The sequence below is a fragment of the Pongo pygmaeus genome, chromosome 2 (assembly GCF_028885625.2).
Source record: "Pongo pygmaeus isolate AG05252 chromosome 2, NHGRI_mPonPyg2-v2.0_pri, whole genome shotgun sequence".
Classification (NCBI taxonomy): Eukaryota; Metazoa; Chordata; class Mammalia; order Primates; family Hominidae; genus Pongo; species Pongo pygmaeus.
In genome coordinates, this window is record NC_085930.1 from 105,039,227 (window position 1) to 105,065,557 (window position 26,331).

General features: G+C 59.0%; 2 protein-coding genes across 2 annotated transcripts in view; both read left to right on the plus strand.

Moving 5' to 3' along the window:
- The window catches only part of COL7A1 (collagen type VII alpha 1 chain), a 31,171-nt gene extending 11,297 nt beyond the window's left edge, over positions 1-19,874 (plus strand). The window contains exons 39-119 of the mRNA XM_054481605.2: positions 51-104; positions 224-286; positions 389-448; positions 581-616; positions 838-882; positions 961-996; positions 1,356-1,400; positions 1,496-1,531; positions 1,651-1,686; positions 2,066-2,098; positions 2,250-2,303; positions 2,377-2,436; positions 2,526-2,561; positions 2,669-2,749; positions 2,852-2,887; positions 3,079-3,123; positions 3,352-3,423; positions 3,660-3,704; positions 3,947-3,973; positions 4,190-4,219; positions 4,336-4,416; positions 4,489-4,524; positions 4,600-4,635; positions 4,727-4,807; positions 5,050-5,085; positions 5,492-5,554; positions 5,642-5,686; positions 6,976-7,011; positions 7,084-7,119; positions 7,232-7,327; positions 7,446-7,481; positions 7,567-7,602; positions 7,706-7,753; positions 8,100-8,135; positions 8,254-8,376; positions 8,460-8,660; positions 8,757-8,792; positions 8,873-8,935; positions 9,133-9,201; positions 9,277-9,321; positions 9,448-9,510; positions 9,692-9,736; positions 10,106-10,141; positions 10,256-10,291; positions 10,424-10,468; positions 10,633-10,665; positions 10,745-10,807; positions 10,925-10,960; positions 11,038-11,118; positions 11,241-11,309; positions 11,442-11,477; positions 11,559-11,600; positions 11,809-11,853; positions 11,935-11,979; positions 12,702-12,737; positions 12,820-12,879; positions 13,019-13,126; positions 13,277-13,348; positions 13,489-13,524; positions 13,655-13,714; positions 13,809-13,853; positions 14,070-14,105; positions 14,226-14,261; positions 14,338-14,394; positions 14,544-14,615; positions 15,110-15,181; positions 15,424-15,459; positions 15,788-15,868; positions 16,067-16,120; positions 16,195-16,248; positions 16,322-16,384; positions 16,765-16,827; positions 16,932-17,048; positions 17,219-17,296; positions 17,393-17,446; positions 17,631-17,679; positions 18,280-18,312; positions 18,452-18,538; positions 18,747-18,839; positions 18,971-19,168; positions 19,527-19,874. Coding sequence (XP_054337580.1) covers positions 51-104; positions 224-286; positions 389-448; positions 581-616; positions 838-882; positions 961-996; positions 1,356-1,400; positions 1,496-1,531; positions 1,651-1,686; positions 2,066-2,098; positions 2,250-2,303; positions 2,377-2,436; positions 2,526-2,561; positions 2,669-2,749; positions 2,852-2,887; positions 3,079-3,123; positions 3,352-3,423; positions 3,660-3,704; positions 3,947-3,973; positions 4,190-4,219; positions 4,336-4,416; positions 4,489-4,524; positions 4,600-4,635; positions 4,727-4,807; positions 5,050-5,085; positions 5,492-5,554; positions 5,642-5,686; positions 6,976-7,011; positions 7,084-7,119; positions 7,232-7,327; positions 7,446-7,481; positions 7,567-7,602; positions 7,706-7,753; positions 8,100-8,135; positions 8,254-8,376; positions 8,460-8,660; positions 8,757-8,792; positions 8,873-8,935; positions 9,133-9,201; positions 9,277-9,321; positions 9,448-9,510; positions 9,692-9,736; positions 10,106-10,141; positions 10,256-10,291; positions 10,424-10,468; positions 10,633-10,665; positions 10,745-10,807; positions 10,925-10,960; positions 11,038-11,118; positions 11,241-11,309; positions 11,442-11,477; positions 11,559-11,600; positions 11,809-11,853; positions 11,935-11,979; positions 12,702-12,737; positions 12,820-12,879; positions 13,019-13,126; positions 13,277-13,348; positions 13,489-13,524; positions 13,655-13,714; positions 13,809-13,853; positions 14,070-14,105; positions 14,226-14,261; positions 14,338-14,394; positions 14,544-14,615; positions 15,110-15,181; positions 15,424-15,459; positions 15,788-15,868; positions 16,067-16,120; positions 16,195-16,248; positions 16,322-16,384; positions 16,765-16,827; positions 16,932-17,048; positions 17,219-17,296; positions 17,393-17,446; positions 17,631-17,679; positions 18,280-18,312; positions 18,452-18,538; positions 18,747-18,839; positions 18,971-19,168; positions 19,527-19,543 — 4,611 coding nt within the window. The 3' untranslated portion in view covers positions 19,544-19,874. The remainder of the gene's footprint in view (positions 1-50; positions 105-223; positions 287-388; positions 449-580; positions 617-837; positions 883-960; positions 997-1,355; positions 1,401-1,495; positions 1,532-1,650; positions 1,687-2,065; positions 2,099-2,249; positions 2,304-2,376; positions 2,437-2,525; positions 2,562-2,668; positions 2,750-2,851; positions 2,888-3,078; positions 3,124-3,351; positions 3,424-3,659; positions 3,705-3,946; positions 3,974-4,189; positions 4,220-4,335; positions 4,417-4,488; positions 4,525-4,599; positions 4,636-4,726; positions 4,808-5,049; positions 5,086-5,491; positions 5,555-5,641; positions 5,687-6,975; positions 7,012-7,083; positions 7,120-7,231; positions 7,328-7,445; positions 7,482-7,566; positions 7,603-7,705; positions 7,754-8,099; positions 8,136-8,253; positions 8,377-8,459; positions 8,661-8,756; positions 8,793-8,872; positions 8,936-9,132; positions 9,202-9,276; positions 9,322-9,447; positions 9,511-9,691; positions 9,737-10,105; positions 10,142-10,255; positions 10,292-10,423; positions 10,469-10,632; positions 10,666-10,744; positions 10,808-10,924; positions 10,961-11,037; positions 11,119-11,240; positions 11,310-11,441; positions 11,478-11,558; positions 11,601-11,808; positions 11,854-11,934; positions 11,980-12,701; positions 12,738-12,819; positions 12,880-13,018; positions 13,127-13,276; positions 13,349-13,488; positions 13,525-13,654; positions 13,715-13,808; positions 13,854-14,069; positions 14,106-14,225; positions 14,262-14,337; positions 14,395-14,543; positions 14,616-15,109; positions 15,182-15,423; positions 15,460-15,787; positions 15,869-16,066; positions 16,121-16,194; positions 16,249-16,321; positions 16,385-16,764; positions 16,828-16,931; positions 17,049-17,218; positions 17,297-17,392; positions 17,447-17,630; positions 17,680-18,279; positions 18,313-18,451; positions 18,539-18,746; positions 18,840-18,970; positions 19,169-19,526) is intronic.
- A 957-nt stretch (positions 19,875-20,831) lies between these two features.
- On the plus strand, positions 20,832-21,170 carry UCN2 (urocortin 2). Its single transcript, XM_054480843.1, has one exon. It carries the CDS (start codon positions 20,832-20,834, stop codon positions 21,168-21,170), a length of 339 nt encoding a protein of 112 aa, XP_054336818.1.
- The last annotated feature ends 5,161 nt before the right edge of the window (positions 21,171-26,331 follow it).

Consider the following 26,331-nt stretch of genomic DNA (forward strand, 5'->3'; position numbering starts at 1 on the left):
CTTGGAATCTGATTCCCCTGTTAATTCCCTGACCTGCTGTTCTCTCCCAGGGTCCCCCTGGACCAGGTGAAGGTGGCATTGCTCCTGGGGAGCCCGGGCTGCCGGTGAGGGGTCTTGAGGCTCTGCTGGGGGCCCTGCTCAGGGGTGTGGGTCTCTCCTGGGGCAGTGGTTGGGTGCTGGGCTTTGTAGTTCTTGGCTCACATTTTTACTCACTTCTTCCTAGGGTCTTCCTGGAAGCCCTGGACCCCAAGGCCCCGTTGGCCCCCCTGGAAAGAAAGGAGAAAAAGTAGGAAGGCTGACTTGATGATGTCCCAGTTCTGGGGTGGGAGGCTGCGTGCTGGGGGCAGGGCCTCCCTTTGGTCTTCCCACCCATGCGTTTCTCCTTCAGGGTGACTCTGAGGATGGAGCTCCAGGCCTCCCAGGACAACCTGGGTCTCCGGGTGAGCAGGTGAGTGGAGTGGAGGGGCCAGGGGTTCTGAATATGGTGGGCATAGCTCCAGCCCCCACCTCAATCATCAACCACTGCTCCATCCTCATGCCCAAACCCAAATCTCTGAACCCCCAAATTCATCCCTTCCAGGGCCCACGGGGACCTCCTGGAGCTATTGGCCCCAAAGTGAGTACCAGTTGGGGGATTCAGGTGTGAGGGGTGCTACTCTGGGCTCCCCATGGTATTAGGGGAGGCTGGAAGATCAGGAGATAAGAGTTCCCTCCAGGTCAGAGGTCACGGTTTTGGAGGGGGTGGTTGGAGTTTGAGACCCCTTGTCTGGGGTTTGACGTTCAAGCTCCCCCACCAACCCTTTCTCTCTCTGTCTTTCTCTCACCCTCTCTCTTCAGGGTGACCGGGGCTTTTCAGGGCCCCTGGGTGAGGCTGGAGAGAAGGTAAGTGCAACCTGGGGGGCTCCAAGGGCCCTGGAGGATCTGGGCCCAACTCAGCTCTGACCTCTTCTGTTCCATCAGGGTGAACGTGGACCCCCAGGCCCAGCGGGATCCCGGGTAAACCCACTGGCTGCAATGCTCATACCAGCTGACCTGGCTGTGCCCTTTGTGGTTCTGACTTCTTGCCCTTGACCCCTGCTACCCCTGCTCCTCACCCCTCCTCAATGACCCCTTATCCCTGTTGATACAGGCTCTAACCCTCAGCCCCAGGGACCTGGCTTTGAACCTCTGACCCTGCTGAACTGACCGTGACTTTCACTGACCTGGTCTCTGTCCTCCTGCCAAGTCTTACCCCTGCCAACCTAAATCCCAATCTTCCCTGACCCCTCTCCAGGCCCCACCCCAGCCTCTAGCCCTGTCTGTCCATATCCCCCGTCCCCACCCACCTGCACAGCTCTTCCCTTCCTCTCCTCCAGGGGCTGCCAGGGGTTGCTGGACGTCCTGGAGCTGAGGGTCCTGAAGTGAGTCTGTGACTGTGGTGGGACCAGGAGTGGGACTTCTGTGTGTCCCTCCCCTTTCCCTTCCCCTCCTGGGCTCACACTTTCTGTACATTCAGGGGCCACCAGGACCCACTGGCCGCCAAGGAGAGAAGGTGGGTCCTCGGCTGGGGGTGGTACTGTCTGGTACTAGGGATGTGGCAGGTGGGACACTGGGATTTTGGGCTCCTAGGTGACTCCCTGACCTGTCCCTGCTCCTATCCTCTCTCCACAGGGGGAGCCTGGTCGCCCTGGGGACCCTGCAGTGGTGGTGAGTGACGGGAGGATGGCGCTCTGAGCACAGCACAGCCCTTGAGCAGTGACCCTCCTATAGAACACTATCTGGGCTGTGATTCCACAGTGCTGGGCCCGTGAGCAGGCTTGGAGCTCTGCGGCTCTCCTTCTGCTAGAACCTGCCCCCAGACTCCTGGCTATGATCCTGTGACCCCATGACCACCATGCAGGTCATGAGCTCTTTGTGTCAGTCCATTTTGTATAACCCCTTCCCTGCTGTCAGCGGTGACCGTGTGACTTCTGGGCGGGGACTGAGCTGTATGACCTCCAATTCCATCTGACCTCCATTCCAATGAAGACTTTGGTCATACAACCCCAAGGCAGGGCCAAGCTGTATCTGTCCTGTTTGTTTTCAGGGACCTGCTGTTGCTGGACCCAAAGGAGAAAAGGTAAGCCTGGTATGGGGCAAGGGGAGGTTTCTATAGGGTTGAGGTCTAGGTCATAGGACCTATCTATGGGACCTGGGGGGTCACAGGACTTGCTGGGTCAGGGGGTTAACTGGAGCCTGGGACTAGCACTGATGGTCTTCGTCACCTCCAGGGAGATGTGGGGCCCGCTGGGCCCAGAGGAGCTACCGGAGTCCAAGGGGAACGGGTAAGTGAAGCGAAGTGTTTAGGGGATGGTTGGTGAAGGTTGTCTTCCTGACTTCTTATCCTTCCATCCACAGGGCCCACCCGGCTTGGTTCTTCCTGGAGACCCTGGCCCCAAGGGAGACCCTGGAGACCGGGTGAATCAATGTGGGAGTGGGGAGTGTGACAGAGGGAGATGAGGTGGTGGGACCCTGACTAAGTCCTGCCCCCCTTCTGTCCCCTTCAGGGTCCCATTGGCCTTACTGGCAGAGCAGGACCCCCAGTGAGTACCTGTGACCCTGGGCAACCTCAAGGCTTCCGGGGTCCCCTCCCCTTGAGAACTGCTTGCTTTGAGCGTCCTGCATCACCTCCCTCTTGCCTCCTCCACAGGGTGACTCAGGGCCTCCTGGAGAGAAGGGAGACCCTGGGCGGCCTGGCCCCCCAGGACCTGTTGGCCCCCGAGGACGAGATGTAAGAGGCTGGAGTCGGGGGAGTCACGGCGGGTAAGGGAGTAGGGCTGTTGCCAGCATCATGGGGGTTCTTGGAACCAGGGCTGACTCTCATGTTTCACAGGGTGAAGTTGGAGAGAAAGGTGACGAGGGTCCTCCGGTGAGACTCCTTCCCACTGTGGTTTCTGATCCTTTACCCTTGAACTAGGATCCCAGTAGGCTGGTGCTCCACCAGTTCATCCATCCACTCCTTGCCTCCTGTCCAGCTGCTGCTCAGGCCCTTCTCTGTCCCCTCTCCCTGAGTGAGTTAGATCCTGACTGCCCTGTGCAGTATGACTTTTCTATCACCAGGGTGACCCGGGTTTGCCTGGAAAAGCAGGCGAGCGTGGCCTTCGGGTGAGTCTTGGCAGAGAGAAGTAACAGGGGTGATGGGAGGTAGGCATGAAGGTGATAGGAAAGGCTGAGGGGGTAAGGGGTGATGGGAGGCCCTGCAGGGAGGCATGGGGTGATGGGAACCTCCGATGTGGATTTTGGAGTAATGGGGAACCTGGGGCAGTGTAGCGGGTCATAGGGGCACCTGCAAAATACTGGGAGGGTCTGTCTCAGGCCAGCTGCTCTTCTTAGGGGGCACCTGGAGTTCGGGGGCCTGTGGGTGAAAAGGGAGACCAGGGAGATCCTGGAGAGGATGGACGAAATGTGAGTCCCAGCCTATGACTCCTCACCCCAACCTTAACTCTCCAACCAGCCAGTTCCCAATATCTGATCCTACCCCCCAACCCTGTAATGCTAAACCCTCCCAATGTTCACTTCCTGTGACCCCTGCACACATGCACCTGAAGGCTACCAACATTCCCATGAGTCCTCATGGTGCTTCCAAAGCTCCCCCAAACTGCTGCCTACCTTGAGTGGCCCTGACCCCTGCCTTTCTGCAGGGCATCCCTGGACCATCTGGACCCAAGGGTGACCGTGGGGAGCCGGTGAGTGGGGCTGGTGTCCTGGGCTCAGAAGGGATGGAGGGTCCCCTGGCGCTGCTGCCAGTGTGCCTTCACACAAGGGGTCTGGAGGTCAAGGTGGGAAGCATGGATGGCCACCCGTGCCTGCTGGGGGCTGGCATTGGGGTGCTTCGGGGAACTTGGGGGCAGAGTTGAGCCTGGGGCAAACCAGAGCCATGGCCTGGGACCTGAGGGCTCCTATTGACTATAATCATTTCCTTTCCCAGGGTCCCCCAGGACCCCCGGGACGGCTGGTAAGGGCTGCGCTGGGTCTGGTCCTCTGTCATTGCTCTCACTTGCCCCTCTGGCTCCACATCATGTCCCCTCATTCCTTCCACTAACTCCCACTTCCCCCACTGTCCCTCTGAAACCTCTGCGGATCCCTGGAGCCCCTCACAGACCCTATATCCCCTCACCAACCCCTCTTCCCCTTGTTGAGCCATTCTTCTCACTGGTCATTCCCCCCACAGGTAGACACAGGACCTGGAGCCAGAGAGAAGGTATTAGAGTCTGTGGGTGGAGGGTAAGAAAGACCCCAGTGCCCCTCCTGGCAGGTTCTACCTTGGGCATGGCTTGGCTTCAAGGCTGTTCCTCAGCAAGCTTATCTCTGCCACAGGGAGAGCCTGGAGACCGCGGACAAGAGGGTCCCCGAGGGCCCAAGGGTGACCCTGGCCTGCCTGGAGCCCCTGGGGAAAGGGTGAGTGTGATTGGTCCTGGGGGGTGCAGGCGTGGGAGGGCCTGCTCTGATTTCTTCCTCCCCTATCCTCAGGGCATTGATGGGCTTCGGGGGCCCCCAGGCCCACAGGTGAGTGATGCACTTTGCCCCGTCTGTCAAGTCCCCATCTTACCCCCACCTCTTACCTGACCCTGTTCCCTCCAGGGGGACCCAGGTGTCCGAGGCCCAGCAGGAGAAAAGGTGAGAGGGTGTGGGGGTTTCTCAGGACATGAGGCTGGGTTATCAGATCCACCTCGGCCTTGGTGGCCTCTTACCACTCTATTTTCCACAGGGTGACCGGGGTCCCCCGGGGCTGGATGGCCGGAGCGGACTGGATGGGAAACCAGGAGCCCCCGGGCCCTCTGGGCCGAATGTGAGTCTTGGTAGTCCTGCCTGGTTGTCCCCTTCCCCTACCCCTTGACATGAGGACCCTAGACCCCAGCCTCGTTGGTTGGTCTTGGCCTTGACGAGCTCTGGGGCGAGACCTGTTGTCTGTGTCTTCTCCCAGAGCCCTGCCTGGGTGGGGCATGTTCTTGCCATGCAGGCCTTAGGCTCACAGGGACTAGAGCCCCTGACCCCATGACCATGATGAACTGACTTTGAGTCTCTCCTCAGGGTGCTGCAGGCAAAGCCGGGGACCCAGGGAGAGACGTAAGTGAGGGGAGATGCTGGGACAGAGGGGGCTCAGGGGGCTGCGTAAGCTCCGACCAGATCATCATAGTCACAGTACCCGAGAGAGTTGGTGGGGTATTGGTTCAGCCTTGCTTTTGGGAGGGTCTCAGTCCCTGGCAGACAGGTTTTAGTAGAATCCCCCTTTCTGACCTTCTTTGCCTTGGGGGTCTTCATAGGCCCTCCAAGTTCTGGGGGTTCTTCCCTTGGGAGTCTCAGCAAGGGCCCCCCATCCATGGGGTCTGTGCCTGAGGGATCCCAATGGGACCTCTCAGTCCTGGGGGTCTCTACCCTGGAGGGAGATCTTTTTGGGGTCCTCTTAGTCCATAGGGTGTGCCCCAAAGGATATCTCAGAGGCCTTATAAATCTTAACAAAGACTTTTTCCAGGGGCTTCCAGGCCTCCGTGGAGAACAGGGCCCCCCTGGCCCTTCTGGTCCCCCTGGATTACTGGTGAGACCAGACTTTCATGTTACCCCCTTTTCCCCCTTACTACCCTCACCCGATCCCCAACATCCGACCAGTGATCTGTTCCCACAGGGAAAGCCAGGCGAGGATGGCAAACCTGGCCTGAATGGAAAAAACGTGAGTGTGTCCAGGGCAGCTGCGGCGAAACCTGCCAAGAAATGCCAGCACACCTACACAGCCAAGATCTGTAGCAACACATGAGGCACACGTGCAGACACATGCATCCTGGCCCAGACATACAGATGCATCCAGAAACATAGTTTTTTTTTTTTTTTTTGAGACGGAGTTTCGCTCTTGTTGCCCAGGTTGGAGTGCAATGGCACGATCTCGGCTCACTGCAAACTTCGCCTCCTGGGTTCAAGTGATTCTCCTGCCTCAACCTCCCGAGTAGCTGGGATTACAGGCATGTGCCACCATGCCTGGCTAATTTTGTATTTTTAGTAGAGATGGGGTTTCTCCATGTTGGCCAGGCTGATCACAAACTGACCTCAGGTGATCCACCCGCCTCGGCCTCCCAAAGTGCTGGGATTACAGGCGTGAGCCATTGCGCCAGGCCTGGAAACATAGTTCTATATGCACACACAGGCAGCCTCACAGACACATAGGGAGTTAGGTGAATGGGCCAATTTATGCCAGGATGGGCTGACACATGCCCAGATAACCCACAGCCATAGGCACAGGTGAAGAGCCACAGACAAGTCGACAGGCACAAACACACTGGTGTGAAGCCACGTTTGGGGCACTTAGAGACATGTTGATACCCAGACACTTCCACCCAGACTCATGTGCTAAGACATGGACCCAAGACCGCATGTGGACCTGTGTTGAGACATGGTGAGACACACATGGATGGCTCTGACCTGTGACATGTGCTAGGACATGCTGGCCCATGACTTTATATTGTCACCCAGAAGTTTATGGTCATACACATTGAGCTACACACAAAAGTTGCAGACAGATGCCAAGACACATGGCTGTCAAGGCACTGGGGGCCTTTGGAGACATGTATAAGCCCATGCCCATATGCAGACATGGGCCAAGATGTGCAAACAGACCAGGACACACAGACCCATGGGTATGTGTACTAAGACACACATGGATATGCACACACCCAGAACATGTGGACAATCACCAACCCAGAGATGCATAAATGTGGAGCTACCTCTAGAGACCCAGAGTCAGAGGACATGTGTGCAGTTGCCTGTTGGGGTGAGCAGGCCTGTGCAGGCACACCTTTAGACATGCAGCAGCTCACTCAGACAGCCACAGGCCATGCTCCAAGACACACACAGCCATGGAGCTACAGGCACAGAAATACAGTCACAGTCATCTGAAATCTACCAAGATAGTGTCTTGCAGCCAGACACCAGTGAATGTTTGGGCTGATGTGAGTCCTCTGCCCACAGGGAGAACCTGGGGACCCTGGAGAAGACGGGAGGAAGGTAAAGTCCCCCACCTGGGGTCTCTCTGGTCTCTGCTTGGAGCCATGCCTGAAGCATCCTTGTCTTCCTTAGGGAGAGAAAGGAGATTCAGGTGCCCCTGGGAGAGAAGTGAGTATTGGAGTTTTCTGCAACCTCTGACCCCTGACCCTGACCCTGGGGGAATATGACTCCACTCTTTTCTGAGGTCTCAGGGTCCTGATGCTGGCTGCATCCTTCACAGGGTCGTGATGGCCCCAAGGGTGAGCGTGGAGCTCCTGGCATCCTTGGACCCCAGGGGCCTCCAGGCCTCCCAGGGCCAGTGGGCCCTCCTGGCCAGGTGAGTGCCCTGGGTCATTCTGGGACTTCAGAGCATTAGAAGCCATTATGTTTCCATGGGCAACCCTCCCAGGAAGCCATGGGCCTTTGTGACCCCTTTGTGTTCTGCTGTATCTCAGGGTTTTCCTGGTGTCCCAGGAGGCACAGGCCCCAAGGTGAGTGTGGATGTTGGGTAGGGGACGTGGTGAGGGGCTAACCAGGCTGGGGGCCATTTCCCCACCTGGTCATTCTTGTTTTCAGGGTGACCGTGGGGAGACTGGATACAAAGGGGAGCAGGTGAGGCCCTCACCTTTTCCACATGCCCAGGTAGCCACAGCATCCACATGTGCACATGCACGCCCATAGGCTGGTTCCTAGCAGTTTGTCTTCATCTCTCCAGGGCCTCCCTGGAGAGCGTGGCCTGCGAGGAGAGCCTGGAAGCATGCCGGTGAGCCAGGCTTGGGATGTCCCCTTGACTCCGTTTTGCATGCCCATTGGGGCCACCTCGCCATCCCCTTCCCCTTGCCACGAGGCTCCATAGGTTCTGTGCTGTGTGTTCAGTGCCCTGTCCCATTGGGGTTCTTGTAGCCCACACTCAAGGGAACTTGGGCAGTGGGGACATGCCAGAAAGGGGCTCCCAGGGGTCTCCAGCCATGCCTCGACCAAGTGCTAAAGGGTGCTCTGGGCAAGAGGCCTAGGGAAAAGGGTGTGGAGGTGCTTTCCTGAGGCCATGTGGGGCAGAAGGCAGGAGTTTCTCTGTCATGGGCAGCCCTTCACCCAGCCTTTGTCCCCAGAATGTGGATCGGTTGCTGGAAACTGCTGGCATCAAGGTGGGTTGTTTAGGGGCTGGGGGTAGGGACAAGTGGGGGCCCTTGGGGCTAGTGGTGCCCACAGGCATGGGGGCTGCGGTGACGCACCCCGCTCCTCTGACCTCTTGCTGTCCCTCAGGCGTCTGCCCTGCGGGAGATCGTGGAGACCTGGGATGAGAGCTCTGGTAGCTTCCTGCCTGTGCCTGAACGGCGTCGAGGCCCCAAGGGGGACTCGGGTGAACGGGGTCCCCCAGGCAAGGAGGTGAGCAGAGGTGGCTCAGTGGGGTGTGCCCCGTGGCGGGTGTAGCTGTACAGCCTCCAGAATTCTCTCTTCCACTCCTGCAGGGCCCCATCGGCTTTCCTGGAGAACGTGGGCTGAAGGGCGACCGTGGAGACCCTGGCCCTCAGGGGCCACCTGGCCTGGCCCTTGGGGAGAGGGGCCCCCCTGGACCTCCCGGCCTTGCCGGGGAGCCTGGAAAGCCTGGTATTCCCGGGCTCCCAGGCAGGGCTGGGGGTGTGGGAGAGGCAGGAAGGCCAGGAGAGAGGGTGAGGCTGGGGGCTGGCCAGGAGAGTGAGGGAAGAGGGGTTGGGAGGGGTGGGACCCCCCATGGGCTTGGCCCTCACCCGCTATTTGCATTTCAGGGAGAACGGGGAGAGAAAGGAGAACGTGGAGAACAGGTGGGCTGCGATGGGCTCCGTGGGGCAGGCTGTCTGGAGGCTGTGCTGGGGCTGCCACCCCATTTTCTTGTTTCCCGCAGGGCAGAGATGGCCCTCCTGGCCTCCCTGGAACCCCTGGGCCCCCTGGACCCCCTGGCCCCAAGGTGATCACCCCACCCCTGCCCTAGGCCTGTGACTAGTGACCAGGAAGCCACCCTTAGCTTGGTCCCCAGAAATATGGTAGTGTGTGCCATAACCCTGGAATTTCTGACCCTATAACCCTCTGTGATCCTGAGATCTGTGATGACCCCCCATGCCTCTATGACAGAGACATCTCTCCCCTGTGACCTTGTGTTTGTAGGTGTCTGTGGATGAGCCAGGTCCTGGACTCTCTGGAGAACAGGGACCCCCTGGACTCAAGGGTGCTAAGGTCAGTGTGTGGGATCAGCTCGGGGCCACCCTCTGTCGTGGCACTAGGGACTGACTTGACATCTCATCCCCACAGGGGGAGCCGGGCAGCGATGGTGACCGAGGTCCCAAAGGAGATAGGGTGAGGCCTCTCTCCACCCTTCCATAGAGTCCCCCTCCTTTCTGGGGGCACACCAGAGGTGGTGTGCATATGTACCTGGGCACGTGGCAGGGACTGGGGGCTCAGGGCACCACACTCTGCCTTCAGGGTGTGCCAGGCATCAAAGGAGACCGGGGAGAGCCTGGACCGAGGGGTCAGGATGGCAACCCGGTAAGTCCTTGCCCAACAGCCACACATGTGCAAGAAGGTGGCTCTCACATGTATTGTCCTGTGTGCAGGGCTGGGGTCTGTACTGCCTGGGACTGTCTGGGTCCTGACTCCGTCTAGGGGGATGGTGGGTGGAGGGGAAGTTGGAACTGGGAAACTAAGGCCTTAAACCTGTTCTCTGTAGGGTCTACCAGGAGAGCGTGGTGTGGCTGGGCCTGAAGGCAAGCCGGTGAGTGGTGGCTGAAGCACCTGGCCCCAGGCTCTGGACCCTTCGCTAGGTGCTGCTGCTGCTGTGTGTGTGCATGTCTGTGTGTGTGTGTTTGTGTGTACCTGTGTCTGTGCCTCTCTGTGTGTGCCTGTCTGTGTGTGCCTGTGTCTGTGTGTGCCTGTGTGTGCCTGTGTCTGTGTGTGGTTGTATGTGGATGTGTGTGTGCAGGCCCGTGTGTGCTATCTATGAGAGGCAGTCCATGGGTAGGTATTATCTGTGACTGGAAAGGGTGAGGTATGGAAATTGACCCCCAAGGAAAAAGCCCCCAGAGGTTGGGAACAGGCCCAAGTGAGGCCCAGATTGAGGCTCATCAGTGCCCTCTCTATGTAGGGTCTGCAGGGTCCAAGAGGCCCCCCTGGCCCAGTGGTGAGTACCCAAGAACTTTCACTTGTCTTGCCCCCATCCTGTGCCCTGCCCCAGTGAGCAGTACTGCCTCAGTTTCCCTGGTGGGGTGAGGCTAACTCCTTTTCTCCCCAACAGGGTGGTCATGGAGATCCTGGACCACCTGGTGCCCCGGTGAGTGACCAGGGAGCACTGCCTGGTGAGGGTCTGGAAGGGCTGTGATAGGTATTGGCCACAGCTGATGAGCCAGGCCTTCTCTGTGTTAATCCCTGAGCCCTGTTCCCTGCCCTTGACCCTTTTCTCTAGGGTCTTGCTGGCCCTGCAGGACCCCAGGGACCTTCTGGCCTGAAGGTGAGTCTAGGTGTATGGATGGGAGGAGGAGGCTCCTTCGAGCCGTGTCCATGCCTGGGGTAATGTGCGCCAACCTCCTGGGCTGTCATCTACTGCAATGAGGCTGAGCTCCAGGAGCCCTGGCCACGTGGGCTCTGCTCATGCAGTCTCTGGGTTGTTTGCAGGGGGAGCCTGGAGAGACAGGACCTCCAGGACGGGTGAGTGGCCTAGCTCACAGGTTAGGGTCATAGGGAGATAGGTGGGGTTGGCACTGCCCTGAACTTTCTCTTCCTCCAGGGCCTGCCTGGACCTACTGGAGCTGTGGGACTTCCTGGTCCCCCCGGCCCTTCAGGCCTTGTGGTGAGTGAGTCCCTGTGGCCCCTGCAGGGACACCGTGTTTTCACTCCTTGGGGCCCATGTTCTCTCATGCCCTCCTGTGTCCATTGTCACTCTGACATCTGACTTGTTCTCCCTCAGGGTCCACAGGGGTCTCCAGGTTTGCCTGGACAAGTGGTGAGTTCTGGGGGTCAAGGGTTGGGCTCCAGGGGTCAAGGGTCGACAGGCAGCCTGACAGAGCTCTTCTCTCTCAGGGGGAGACAGGGAAGCCAGGAGCCCCAGGTCGAGATGGTGCCAGTGGAAAAGATGGAGACAGAGGGAGCCCTGGTGTGCCAGTATGTGTTCTGGGGGCAGCTCGCTAGGGTGTGATGCCCGGCTGTGGGCCTGAAATATGAGGGGTCGGGCAGCAGGGGTGGTGGTGGAGAGGCACTGAGTTCCTTACGCTGCTCTGCCATAGGGGTCACCAGGTCTGCCCGGCCCTGTAGGACCTAAAGGAGAACCTGGCCCCACGGGGGCCCCTGGACAGGTGATCTTTGACCCTGACATCCCCCCCCTGCAGCAACTCCTCTGCCTCACCCACAAGCCAGTTTCCAAATGCCATGGGGGTGGCAGGGTAGGGGCGGGGGAGGAGGAGGAAACTCACTAGCATTCCCCACAGGCTGTGGTCGGGCTCCCTGGAGCAAAGGGAGAGAAGGTGAGTGTGTGTGGGGCTGCCAGTGAGGGGGGCTCAGCTGGTGGGGGCCAAGGAATCCCGCTGACCTCTCCCCCTTACCAGGGAGCCCCTGGAGGCCTTGCTGGAGACCTGGTGGGTGAGCCGGTAAGTGGGGAACTCCTGACAGCAGAAGTTCTGGGGGTCCTGTCTCTCCAGTGGCCTGACTTCTGACCTTTGACCCATAGTTTACCTACCCTGATGACCCTCAGCTTTCATAGTAGACCCCATATTTGAGCCCCGGCCCCATGCCTCCCTCTGGAGTCTCATCTTCCTGTGACTGATGCCTGTGTTGCCTCCTGACCTCTGTCAACAGGGAGCCAAAGGTGACCGAGGACTGCCAGGGCTGCGAGGCGAGAAGGTGAGGTGGGCTTGCCCTGGGGCCTGAGTACTGAGCAGAGAAGGCTCAGTCCAGAAAACCCCCACCAGCCATTCTGTGCAGGGTGAAGCTGGACGTGCAGGGGAGCCCGGAGACCCTGGGGAAGATGTGAGTCTGGGGCCTAGGCAAGGGTGAGCCTGGCCTGAGGAGTGTGATGACGGGCATAAGGGACCACTCTTGGGCCTGGGCACATGTCTGAGCCCCTGAGTCAGGCTGCATGTCCCAACATCCAGGAGCCTGCTCTCTGGATCACGGGGAGCCACACGCTGTCGGCTTCCACACTCTGAGCTCTGGGGGCCCTGTCTTGGCTTCTGTGTGCCCATCCTTGGTCTGTTCCTCACCACATCTGAGCACACGTGTGCTCCGGTCTGATCTCCCAGCTCCCAGGACACACCTGAGTTCTTCTGAAGCTCTCCTTGGTCCTGTGTTTACAATCCTCCTTTCCCCTGCCCCTGGCTGCCAGCGTTCAGCCTGTGGCCACGCCTGCTCTACCCGGGAGTGGACGTGTTGGGGTTCCCCTCTGAGCGCCCATGTGTCTGCACTTACGTCTGTGGAGTCAGATGTCTGCACTCGTGTGTGGGCTTCATGTGCCTGTGCCATGCCTGAACTCCCACCTGTCTATGGTCGTATCTGAGCGTCCCTCTGTCTGTGCTGTCCTGAGATAGGCCACGGTCACGTCTGAGCTCCTGTGAGCCAATTCTTGGTCGCATGTGTGAGTTCCCATGTGTTCATGGTCACATCAGAGCTCCCCTGGGAATATTTTCAGCCCGTGTCTGAACTCTGTGCTCATGTTCCTACCCTCTCAAATGCTGTTTGCTGGGTTTTCTTAGGGTCAGAAAGGGGCTCCAGGACCCAAAGGTTTCAAGGTATGTGTACCCAGAAGGGTCCCTGCTGGGGTCCTGGTCCTGAGATTCCCTGAGCTTGATCTGATGCCTCTATTCCTCAAAGGGTGACCCAGGAATCGGGGTCCCGGGCTCCCCTGGGCCTCCTGGCCCTCCAGGTGTGAAGGTAAGTCAATGCCCCATCACCAGTTGTGGGGGCAGTGGGCCGGGCAGCTGCTGGAGGTAGGAGGAAGAGGGAGTTCTGGTGAGAGTCCTGGGAGGGATCCTGCATTGACCATTCTCTCCCTTTGCTGTGTTTATTTCAGGGAGATCTGGGCGTCCCTGGCCCCCCCGGTGCTCCTGGTGTTGTTGGGTTCCAGGGTCAGACAGGCCCTCGAGGAGAGATGGGTCAGCCAGGCCCTAGTGGAGAGCGGGTGAGGGGCTGGGAACAGTATGTAGGGGCTTGGTGAATCCGTGGTGGGTGAGGAGGGGGCCCTGCCTCGGGGGTTCCCAGTCTTGAGGGGGCAGAGGGTAGGAGGGTTCCCAAGTCACTCTCTGCCTCTCTTGCCCCATTTTTCTGGTAGGGTCTGGCAGGCCCCCCAGGGAGAGAAGGAGTCCCAGGCCCCTTGGGGCCACCTGGACCACCGGGGTCAGTGGTGAGTAGAGGTGCCCTAAAGCCCCACGTGTTTGATTTCCTGTCCTCATGAGGACTTAGGATGGGGGCCGGGCCACACTGTGGGGTGTTGGGGGAGGCGCTTTGAGAGCCACAGGACCCTCACCTCACTCTGACCTACAGGGACCACCTGGGGCCTCTGGACTCAAAGGAGACAAGGTAGGTGGGACAAGTGCTGCTGGCTGTCTCTTGTGCCCTCGTCACCCCCTCCAGCCTCCACTGACCTCCCATGACCCTGCATCCCCCACTGATTCCCCTCACTGATCCGCGGTGTCCTGTTGGTCTCCAGGGAGACCCTGGAGCAGGGCTGCCCGGGCCCCGAGGCGAGCGTGGGGAGCCAGGCGTCCGGGTACGTATGTCCTACTCCATAGCCAAGCTCCCTTCATCCCAGCTCTTGCCTCTGATTTCCAACCTCTGAGTCAATGAACCTAATGTCCATCCAGGGTGAAGATGGCCGCCCCGGCCAGGAGGGACCCCGAGGACTCACGGTGGGTCCCGCTGGGGAAAGTGACAGTGCTGTGACTTCAGTCCCCTGCCTGTGCCCTTTGTACCCCAGGACTCTCTGCCATCCTCCCTAGCCCTCTGGCCCTCCTCGTCTACCCCATCCCCTTTGTCTGGTCCCCACTGTTCCCTCCTCCCCCTGATCCTCCTCTGTCCTCCACTGCCCTGGTTCCTGTAGCTCACGGTCACCTTCTGTCACACAGGGGCCCCCTGGCAGCAGGGGAGAGCGTGGGGAGAAGGTAGGAACGTGGGGAAGGTCCTGGTGTGAGTGGGGTGGGTGAGTGGATCTTGTATGATATTAGAATTCAGGCGCGGGGCCTCCCCAGTTTGGGCGGGACTCACACTCTTTTGCCCAATAGGGTGACGTTGGGACTGCAGGACTAAAGGGTGACAAGGTGAGTGTGGGCGTGGGGAGGGCAGGGCAGGGGCCAGGGTGCTCCCGACTCCTCTGACTCCTCCATGCCCCCTCAGGGAGACTCGGCCGTGATCCTGGGGCCTCCAGGGCCACGGGGTGCCAAGGGGGACATGGTGAGTGGGCCCACGTGCAGACTGGGTCTCCCCTGGGTGCGAGAGGGACCCCGTGGGGCTGGCCCAGGGCATCTGAGAGCTCAAACCCCCAGAGGGTGAGGGACCTTCAGCCCCTTACCGTGCGTGACTTCTTACCCAAACCAACCCAGGGTGAACGAGGGCTTCGGGGCTTGGATGGTGACAAAGGACCTCGGGGAGACAATGGGGACCCTGGTGACAAGGTACAGGGAAGAGGGTGGTGTACTCTCTGTGGGGTCCTGTGGCTATGGGGGTTCCACAGCATCTGTGAGGGCAGGAGGGGAGGACAGGAGGAGGCTTTCTGGGGTTCAGGGGGAAGGGGTTCTGTGGCTGACTATGGAGTGGCTTAGAGGAGGGGCTCTAGGGAGGTCTCAAAGCCTTGGTGTGAGGTTAGGAGAGCTCTGTGGACTGGCCCTATGAGGGGCCCTATAGGGACAGGAAGGGGGCTCCTTCAGATGGGATGAGGAACCCAGTGATAAGAAGGCGGGGCAAGGGTCTGGAGTCCTTGGGGTGAGAAATGAGCCAGTCCGTGGACTACAGCCCCCAGTTCCACCTGCTATGGCACAGGCTGGGAGGGCGTGCCGCTAGGGCCTTTCAGGAGTGACTCGAGCTCTGCCCTAGCTGGCGGGCTCATTGTATTCTAAGCCCCCAGCCTGATCTGGTCCTGACTGAATCCCTCTCCTGGTCACTCCCACAGGGCAGCAAGGGAGAGCCTGGTGACAAGGGCTCAGCCGGGTCGCCAGGACTGCGTGGACTCCCGGGACCCCAGGCAAGTCCTGCCCCAGGCCCAGGCCCAGGTCCAGAGCCAGCATCACACACACACACATCCTGGAGGTCCTCTAAGTGCTGGGGGTTCTGGCTCCCTCGCTGCTGGCCCCTTGTGTGTTCACCCGGGATCTGTGTGTGGCTTGGGCTCCAGCCGCTGAGCATCTGAGTGGCCACACATGCAGCAGATGGGCCAGTGTTGGGGACAGTCCCACTGAAGGGCTCCCCCATCTGTGTTTCTCACAGGGTCAACCTGGTGCAGCAGGGATCCCTGGTGACCCGGTAAGATGCCCTTGCTCCCACAGGGGCCCCCTGTTCCCAGAGGGCCCCCGTCACCATGGTGGTCCCACCAGTGTGGTAGCTTTTGACCTTACAGTGACCCAGTGCTCTCGTGGTGTCCTCATGTTGCCCAGGGTCCCCCACTTCCACAGTAGCCGCCTATGATGGTGTCCCCTGCCTATGGTGACCCTTGTCCCCATGGCAAGCCCCAGTGGCTCTGGCCTCCAGAGGTGACTCCCACCCCATGGTGTTCCCTACCCACTATCCAGGGCAATTCTCTTTGGTCCCTCACTGACCTCCTCTGACCTCACATGGACCCTCTCCCTGCTAGGGATCCCCAGGAAAGGATGGAGTGTCTGGTATCCGAGGAGAAAAAGGAGATGTTGGCTTCATGGGTCCCCGGGGCCTCAAGGTAGGAAAGAAACAAGATTGGTTTTTTTCTGGTCAAGAAGGCCTAGTGTTGAAGGGCGAGGGACCTGGGGTCAGATATTAGGGCGCTGGGTCAGAGGTTGGAGTACCTGAGGCCTGTTTGGAGAGTTGGTTTCAGGGTGAAGGGGGTCACAGAGTGAGGTGTCTGGGAATCACTTCTTCATCGGCTTTTCTCCCTCAGGGTGAACGGGGAGTGAAGGGAGCCTGTGGCCTTGATGGAGAGAAGGGAGACAAGGTACAGAGGGGATGGGGGCTGGGGGGCTATGTGGCCTGGGGCCTAAGGCTCACCCCACTGCCTGATGCCTGCAGGGAGAAGCTGGTCCCCCAGGCCGCCCCGGGCTGGCAGGACATAAAGGAGAGATGGTGAGTGTGGGCACACTCAGAATGAGGGGGCCACGGGTGGACGGGGGCCAAGTTCATGTCTTTTTTTCTCCAGGGGGAGCCTGGTGTGCCGGGCCAGTTGGGGGCCCCTGGCAAGGAGGGCCTGATCGGTCCCAAGGTACAGGGTCTGTGGACAGTGGACATGACAGGGAGTCAGGATGGGGCAGGGAAGCTCACGGTTGGGTCATGGGGGTGTAGGGACAAGGAAGGCTGTGGAGGGTTGGGACTTTGGGGGCTGAAGTGGGGCTGGTCTTGAGGTGTCAAGGTGGGTTGGGGTCACAGTGGAGTTAGGATGAAAGCATGGGAGGTGGAGGGGGCATGTGCATCAGGGCAGGGGGCTATAATGGAGTTGGAGTCATGGGGATCATATCTGGTTGGCTCACAGGTGCTTGGGTTACAGGTTTGGGCATTAGGCCAGGGAGCTCATGGGAGTTCAGGGAGGTTCCAGAGCTGAGGGAGTTCAGGGCAGAAGGTCTCTCATGCTTTTTCTGTTCCCAGGGTGACCGAGGCTTTGATGGGCAGCCAGGCGCCAAGGGTGACCAGGGCGAGAAAGGGGAGCGGGTGAGTTGAAGCCATGGCCATGGTGAATTGAGGGGAGCGTGCCCTTTGGGAGAGGGTCCATCTTTGGGGCCTCTGATTACTGACTCTGTCCTATATTTCCCCAGGGAACCCCAGGAATTGGGGGCTTCCCAGGCCCCAGTGGAAATGATGGCTCCGCTGGTCCCCCGGGGCCACCTGGCAATGTTGGTCCCAGAGGCCCTGAAGGACTTCAGGGCCAGAAGGTAAGGGGCCCCAGCTCTGACTCCTGATCCCTGAAACTTCCCTACCCTTCCAACCTTATAACCATCCTCCAGCCTGCCTGCCCCAACCTCTGAAGCTGTGACCCCCAGCCTGCCTGACTCCTGATCCCCACTGCCTCTGACCCTGCTCACTTGGTCCCTGTGTCTGACAGGGTGAGCGAGGTCCCCCTGGAGAGAGAGTGGTGGGGGCTCCTGGGGCCCCTGGAGCTCCTGGAGAGAGAGGGGAGCAGGTGAGTAGGGATTCCCAGGCTTGGGTCAGAGATCCGGGTGACTTCTGTTGTCCTTGAGATCAGAGGTCACAGCCTGGTCCCATCTACTGCACACAGGGGCGGCCAGGGCCTGCCGGCCCTCGAGGCGAGAAGGGAGAAGCTGCACTGACGGTGAGCGTGGGCCTGGATGGGCCTGGGTGGGCCTGGGTGGGCTGGGGCCCTGCCTCCCTCACCCAGCACCCTGACCCCTGGGCCCTGGCTCCATGCAGTCTCACCATAGTCCCTGCATTATGTGCCCTATGTCCTTCCTGTGAGCCATGGGTTCTTCATGGTCCCCGTGGTCTTCTGCTCCCAGGAGGATGACATCCGGGGCTTTGTGCGCCAAGAGATGAGTCAGCACTGCGGTGAGTGGTGCCCAGCCTGCAGTCTCCCGCTCCACCCCAGCACCCTAGGCAAGGGCAGGCAGACCCCTAGCACTTACAGGGCAAGCAGTCAAGAAGATGGGGGGATGGATGGATACACAGAAGGACACATGTGCTGCAGGACTGACACATGACATGTGTCCCCAGTGGAGGGAGACACACAGGCAGATGAGAATTGCCATGCAGTGTTCTCAGATGTCCAGCTTGGCTGTGGGGAGCGGGATGATGGTGGGAGCAGAGCTGGTCCCCTTGGGCCTGACCTGGACCCGGTGGGAGGGGCATCAGAGTGAAGCTGTCTCTTCTCGTCTCTGTCTGCACCGCCTGCCTGTTTCTGTGTCTGGCCTGCTTCTGTCTCTCGCCTTTTGTTGTCCTGTTCCCAACTTCCCTCTCCTCTGCCTTCTTCTCTTTTTCCATCTCTCTATCTACCTCCCACCCTCTTTCTTCCTCTCTCTCCTGTCTGTTACCCTCTCCTGCTGTCTCTTTGTGTATCTCTACCCCTCTGCGTGTGTGTCTCTGTCTGTCTCTCCATCTTCCCATCCTTTTCTCTGTCATTGTCTCTCTATCCCTCTCTGCCCCCTCTAGCTTGCCAGGGTCAGTTCATCGCATCTGGATCACGTGAGTGGTTTTCTACTCCCAGAACTTTCTTCGCCCCGGGCCCTGCCCTGCCTATCAACTGGGGTCCTCTCAGCGGGGTTGGCTGGGATGGCTGCCCATGGTGACTTCAGGGCCCTGAGGCCCCTGCTCTTGGCTCCAGGACCCCTCCCTAGTTATGCTGCAGACACTGCCCGCTCCCAGCTCCATGCTGTGCCTGTGCTCCGCGTCTCTCACGCAGAGGAGGAAGGTGAGGACAGCTGAACCCGTGGGGCAGCTATGGGTGGGGCCCAGACATGCACATGGGTGTCCATGAATGCAGGGCACATGCCAAGCACATAGGGTCTGCATGCAGGGTACACGCGTGGGCACTGTGTGCACACAGTGGAGATCAGTGCTGCCCACCTTGCCCCGGGGCCAGCAGCCACTGCTCCCAGCACACCCTGCCCTACCTGCAGAGCGGGTGCCCCCTGAGGATGATGAGTACTCTGAATACTCCGAGTATTCCGTGGAGGAGTACCAGGACCCTGAAACCCCTTGGGATAGTGATGGTGAGAATGGGGGGCTGTGCCCAGCGGGGCCTGGGGACGGGCAGGCAGAGCTGAGCCCTGCTAACCTCCCCCTGACCTTTCAACCCTCTCTGATTCCCACAAACCCTGCTGATTTGACCCCATTGACCCAGACCCCTGTTCCCTGCCGCTGGATGAGGGCTCCTGCACTGCCTACACCCTGCGCTGGTACCATCGGGCTGTGACAGGTGGCACAGAGGCCTGTCACCCTTTTGTCTATGGCGGCTGTGGAGGGAATGCCAACCGTTTTGGGACCCGTGAGGCCTGCGAACGCCGCTGCCCACCCCGGGTGGCCCAGAGCCAGGGGACAGGTATGGGCTGAGCCCCCGCAGCGGGGGACTGGGCACTGAGCCTGCCTGGATTGGGTTCTGGGGGAGGAGTCCTTGGGCCAGGGTTCCAGGTCAGGGTCCTGGAGGAGACGCTTCCTCACAGTGGGGGACCTGGGGCAGACGCCCAGACCAAAGAGCTGAATATAGAGCCCCAGCCGTGGAGCCCCTAGTAGGGTACCCTGCCATGTTCCCTCCTTTAAAGACCTAAGTATGGACCCCTCTGAGGTCAGAGCCCCCACTTCCTGTTATAGCCTCAGCTCCCTCCCCTTGGGTGCCTCTGCCTGAGCTTCTCTGGGGAAGGTCAGATGGCTGACGACCGTTTCCAACCTGTCCTCACCAGGTACTGCCCAGGACTGAGGCCCAGATGATGAGCCGAGATTCAGCGTCCCCTGGAGGAGTCGCGGTCTCAGCAGAACCCCACTGTCCCTCCCCTTGGTGCTAGAGGCTTGTGTGCACGTGAGCGTGCGTGTGCACATCCATTATTTCAGTGACTTGGTCCCGTGGGTCTAGCCTTCCCCCCAGGGACAAACCCCCATTGTGGCTTCTGCCACCCTGGCAGATGACTCACTGTGGGGGGTGGCTGTGGGCAGTGAGCGGATGTGACTGGCGTCTGACCCGCCCCTTGACCCAAGCCTGTGATGACATGGTGCTGATTCTGGGGGGCATTAAAGCTGCTGTTTTAAAAGGCTCCTGTTGTGACTGTTTGGGAAGATGGGGGTGTCAAGGGGGAAGGTTTCCTTGGGGGGTTGGTATTATTCTGCGTGGGTACACAGTCCCTCTGCCCAGTCCTGGTCACTGTCTTGTGATTCTCAGTCCCCAACTTGTCCCCAGAAAAGAGTAGATAGGGTGGGGGCTAAGGACATGTCTCCACTGCCCCCCGGAAAGGATGAGTCATAGGTGGGGGGCTGCCTCATGCCAGGAAGCATGTCCCAGCTCCCACCCCAGGGGGCTGAGGGAGATAAATGGGCCCTGAAGCGGGGTAGACTTTCAGACCACAGGACAGCATTGCCTGGCCCCAGCCCCAGGCAGCCACGGCAGCCTGACTTACCCCAGAAGCAGCTGGTGGCGGTAGGACTGGGTTGGGTCGGGATGGGAAGGATCTTGGAGGTTGAGTGGATCTGGGGTTTGACTTTATGGAGGGCTTGGACCCAGGGGGCTCTGGGATCTCTGGCTGCTTTTCTACCTCTGAGACCCGATTCCTGCCCTTCTCTTTCCTGGATCAGCTGCAAGCTCTCCTGCTGAGAACCGCCTGCCCTCCTGTGGACTCTGTGTTTCTCTCTGTCTGAATCTTTCTTTCCATCGTGCTCTCTGTCTCTGGGATGGTTTCTGTCTCTGTCTTTTTCTTCTAGTCTCCATTTTGCTCTGCCTCCATCTCCATCTCCCTCTCTGGCTGTTTCTCTGTCTCTGGATTTGTCTCTTTTTTTCTGTCTTGCTTTCTGCCTGTCTGTCTCATTCTGGCTTTCCTCTTGTCTCCCCTTCTCTCTCTCTGGCCTGGCCTGGCCTCTCTAACCCCTTTCTCGGTGTCTTCCTCTCTCTCCATCCCCCGCTGTGTCGCTCTGCCCTTGCCATCTGTCTCTGTCCATGGACCCCAGCTGACCAGAGCCCCTGCCCTGAGCCCATTTTCTCCTTGCAGCCTGACCTCACGATGACCAGGTGTGCTCTGCTGGTGCTGATGGTCCTGATGTTGGGCAGAGTCCTGGTTGTCCAAGTGACTTCTATCCCAGCCTTCCAGCTCCACCCTCAGAATTCTCCCCAGACCACTCCCCAACCTGCAGCCTCAGAGAGCCCCTCAGCTGTTCCCACATGGCCGTGGGCTGCCCAGAGCCACTGCAGCCCCACCCGCCACCCTGGCTCGCGCATTGTCCTATCGCTGGATGTCCCCATCGGCCTCTTGCAGATCTTACTGGAGCAAGCCCGGGCCAGGGCTGCCAGGGAGCAGGCCACCACCAATGCCCGCATCCTGGCCCATGTTGGCCGCCGCTGAGCCTGAGGGAGGGGGTCACAGTGATAGGGCCACCCTGGATGGGAAGACCTGGAGGGCAGCCACACAGCTGGATGGATGCTGCCACATCTGGGCATAGAGTGTCTGGACACTGCCACATGGAGCCACTGCCATGCAGGTCATATCAGATCTGAGTGCCCCACAGAGTCACAGTGTGTCTGGACAGCCTGGACATTGGACATTGCTAAGTTGGGTCACTGCCACATGGAGTCTTGCCATGCCTGTGTGCCCCACAGACCTAATATATGTCCGGACAGCTTGGATGCTGCCACGTAAGGTCACTGCTGTGGCGAGTCTTGCTATGTCTGGGTGCCCCATAGTCACAGAACACCTGGACACCGCCACATGCGGTCATCATCATGTTACTTTAAGGAGCCTCAACACGAGAGCTCAACACTGCCGCCAAGACCAGTCCCTCTGAGGCCCACGGGTCTGTCATCCCATAGGCCACCACACAGAGAAATGCTGGCTGAGGGTCACTTGCTTGCTCTGTGCCCCATGAGGCAGCACCTGCCCCAGATGGACGGGGCTGTGAGGGGTGTCTCCAGGCACAAAGTCCCGAACACAGGAAGCCTGTGACCATGGCAGCCTTGCCTTATGGGCGCATATGCGTGTGTGTGGCTGAGTCTCTGACAGCTATGAGTGTGTGTGAACAGGGTAAAGGTACGTGAGGGGTCTGAGAGGAGTGGGTGCTTGTCCCCAAAACCTGCACGAAGCAAGAACAACTCCTGGCCAGGCCCTGTCCTCCCCACGTACCCCTGCATCCCCAGCCTCAACCCAGGGACACGCAGGGCTCACAGGAGACGGGGCTCAGGCTGCCGGAGCTCCAACCAAACTCTGTCCCACTTCACGCATCGATTGTCTTGGGCAAAGGTGTTCACCTTTCCGAGCCTCGGTTTCCTTATCTGTAAAGCAGAGCGACACCAGCAAGCCTGTGAGCATTGTGTATGTAGCAGACATGGAGGTCCTGCAGCAGGAGGTGCTCAATAAACACAAAGCGATCGAAGGATGGGATGTGCGAGAACCCCAGTCATGAGCACCCAGGCTGCGACACATGGCGGGTGAGTCATACCTGGCTTCTCTGCCTTCCTCCCTAGCTCCCCGGTTAACTGACCTGGTCCCTTGGTTTGGAAGGACTAGGTTTTGCCTGATTTCACAGCCCAACTCCATTGCTGGGCCAGAGACAGAACTGACTTTCTGGGCAGTGTGGATGGGCTTGCCCGCAGAGGGGGCAGGCACTCTGGGCTGTGCAGACAACTCTAGGTGGACATGAAGGCAGACGCTGGGTGGCATGGGCAGCTCTGGCGGGAGAGGGAGACTGTACTGGCCAGAGCGTGGCCGGCTGACTGGAGTGGGGGCACTGGCGCTGCCCTCACAGTTGTAAGCAGCCCTGTGGGGGCGGGCCTAGGGCAGGCTGGGGAGGCGGGGCTGCAGGAGCCGCAGGAGTCGCTTCTCTCTTCAGAGTGCTGGGCGGGGTGACCCCACTCTGGAGCTGCAGGGGGCAGTGGCCCTGGCCAGTTTGGTTGCAGGATGGACAGAGGCTCGTTAGGAGGCAGCTCCCTGACCGACCTGGGGCCGGGGAGCAGCAGGCAGGGTAGGCACGGGACAGCGTGGGGAGGGTGGGGGGTTAGGGAAAGACCTGGATGAAGTCAGGGTGGTGCTGGAGGGGTGCGAGAGTGTTGGGGGGGGTCTCTCCTGGTTTAGGGGTGCTCTGAGGGGAATTCATCTGTCAGTGGCCCGAAGGAGGGGGAAAACTGTCGCCCTGCAAGGGAGAAGGGGCTGGGCCAAGGGGGAACTATAAATAGTGTCTTCCTCCAGCCCAGGGGGAGGGACCGCCAGCTGGAGCTGCCCAGGCCCTCCTGCTCTGCTCTTTGCTGGCCTCCAAGGGATCATGTTTGTCCAGGTTTCCTCTTGGGGTCACACCAGTTTGGGGAAGTCTAGAGGCTCATTTAGGATGGGTTTCACATGATGTGGCTTTAGCCCTTACACCAGCACTTCTAGGGTGTTTGCTGTGTGCCCTGTGCCAGTCCTGAGCTTCTCTGAACACCTGCTGTGTACTCAGTTTGGTCATGAACCTCTCTGAACCCTTTCTGTGTGCCCTTGCTGGTCCTGAATCCCTAAGCACCTACTGTACGCCCTGTGGCATGCTGGAAGAAGGAAGTGCAGATCAGGGTTCCCAGGCTGCTTGGTGACATGGTTCTATACCCCGAAGTCAGAACCTCACACTCCTTGTGAGCCCTGGGCCCAGGGAGACACAGGGGACAATCCTTTGCTGGAAATGGCCAGAGGAAGCTGGAATTCCTGGAAACTCCTGAACCTCCCAGTGGACAGCAGGGGTGGGGGTGGAGAGATATATGTGGGAAGGGAGGCAGCAGAGAGCAGCAGGCCCCACTGCAGCCTGCCTGTCTCTGCACATGCTGGGGTGCAGGACTTGTGAGTGTGTGTGTGTCTGTGTGTGCATGTGCAGCTGTGCCAGTGTCTCTGTGTGCATCAGTGTGTGGGCCTGTGTGGCATGCACTGACACCCCTGGGTCTTTATTCTGCAAAGGGTGGTTTGTGGGCCAGATGTGGTGGCTTACGGCTATAAACCCAGGGCTTTGGGAGGTTGAGGCAGGAGGATAGCTTGAGGCCAGGAGTTCAAGGCTGCAGTGAGCCATGATTGCACTATGTGCTCCAGGCTGGGTAACAGGAGCGAGACTGTGTGTGTGTGTGTGTGTGTGTGTGTGTGTGTGTGTGTGTGTGTGTGTGTGCGCGCGCGCGCGCGCGCGCGCAGAAGCTGAGCAGAACATGTTCACACGTGTGTACAGACATTCCAGCATACTTCCCACGCCTGGGACAGAACAGCTGGCTCACTTTGGGATATACTGAGGAGGAAAAAGCCATGAGGGCCAGGGATTCTACCGGGCATCCGCTGATGCTGAGAGAGCAGACACTGGGACAGCATCTCATGGAGAGGACACGGGGGAGTGGGAGCACACATGTGGAGGTGGACTGTGCGATTCCACTGCAGTGTGGGAGGCAAGGTCTGGAAGGCTGGGAGTTGAGCTGAGTCCATGCTGCACTGTGGACTCGCTTTGTGATCTTGGGCCCTTCTCCCTCTTCCTGACCCTCAGTTTCCCATCTGACAAACAGGGTCATGGAAGGGGAGATGGAGAATATCCTCAGAGCAGATGTGGACCGTGGCCTTGGGGAGGAACCCCAGGCATCTCCTGATGTTGACCTGTGGCCTTCCAGCTGGACATAGGGACTTGAAGGAGGGTGCCTGGGTCAGCCACGGGTAGACTTTCTGGGGAAGAGAGGAAGGTGCAGAGCTGTTGCATTTCCTGGGAACCAGGCTCATCCTGTCTGGGTGTGAGGATGCCTTCCCAGAGATAGCCCTGGCCCCCTGCCCAGGCCAGCTGTCCTCTACCCCCAGTCCTTGATTAGCATCCCAGGAGGTCTGGGAAGAGAATGGACAGGCCAGAGGAGGTGCTGGGTGTCTGTAGATATCAGAGGAGATAGCTTTTGCAATGAGTGCTGTGGGTTAGACAGGGTGTGGGCGTGTGGTAATGAGGTCTCAGAGGCCACAGCGGCCCCAAGATGGCTTTGGCAGTGGCCAGAAGACAAGAGGGCTGACTGTGTCACGAACAGACTGAGTGGCTTTGGAGAAGTAGGGAGGAGCAGGTCATGAGGGGCACCCAGCTCATCAGGAGCCACCCATGGATGTGCTCAGATCTGCTGGGACTGGGGTGGAGGAGTGAGCGGGTAGATACTGCAAAAGGAGGATGAGGAAGGAGGAAGTTGTTGACCCTGCCTGGGGCAGTGTGTTCCCAGGGCAAGCAGCTAGAGCTGGTTTGGGGGACGGTCCAGATGGGCTTCCAGCATGTGGACCTTCGGAATCTTCATTTCCTATGAAGTGGGCAAGACATCTGTGTCACTCATCTTAAGGGTCCTTGCCAAGCTTTAAAGAGCTGGGTGGACTTGGACTGATCCAAGGCAGGGCTGTGGCAGGGAGGGCATGGGAGGGGGTGCTACACCTATAGCCCACGAGGCCAATCTTTTTGCCAGTCCCATGCCCTCAACACCTGGCTCCTGGCTGGGTACACACTGGGCAGAGAGAACCTGAGGATGCAGGGCACCTGCCAGGGGTGTTGTGGACGACATCGCTAGAGGGCAGTGTGGCTCAGGTTGAAGCCGTGTTGGTGGGGGCTGGGGCACAGAGTGTATAAAGCTTGGAGAGGCGGGGCTGGGGATCCCGAGGAGGCGGGAGCCTGCAGGAGTCCGGTGGCGGCCAAACAAGAAAGTGAGCCAGGGGTTTACGAACTTCTGGATCTCTCCCCTGTTCCTTGTCCCCAGTGCATTTTCAAAGACAAGAGGGAGACACAAATATAGTAAAAGGCAACCATAACGTATTTTAAAATGAATTTCTTAGAGATTGACATATTTAATTTATACTGTAATACTGTAAGACAGTGTGCACATCCCATTTTCCTGATGAAGAGAAAACGTTATTAACATATTATTTTCAAAAAATATGTAAAACTTTAGTTGGAAAAAAACCGAAATACTAAAAAACAACAAAAAAAAATTGTAAAAAGTGAAATTCTGGAAAGACAATTAAGATACTGCCAGGGCTTAGTGAGTACCCAAAGTACTTGGTTACTAAGTGACACGCACGGCCGGGCGCGGTGGCTCACGCCTGTAATCCCAGCACTTTGAGAGGCTGAGGAGGGCGTATCACCTGAGGTTAGGAGTTCGAGACCAGCCTGGCCAACGTGGTGAAACCCTGTCTCTACTAAAAATACAAAAATTAACAGGGCGTGGTGGTGGGCGCCTGTAATCCCAGCTACTTGGGAACCTGAGGCAGGAGCATCCCTTGAACTCGGGAGGCGGAGGTTGCAGTGAGCCAAGATAGCGCCATTGCACTCCAGCCTGGGCAATAGGAGCGAAACTCCGTCTCAAAAAAAAAAAGTCCCACGCATTTGCTACCAGCAGCCAAGGCAAAGAGAGAAAGAGGAACAATACTGAAATGTGTCTTGAGTCTCTATCCATGAGGTAAAAGACCTTTTCCAGCGTGGTTGAGCATGCTTCTATGGACGACGGAAGAGTCCCGGGACTCGGAGCAGTCAAGGGGGACCCCGAGCAGGGGGCAGGAGGGCGCAGCG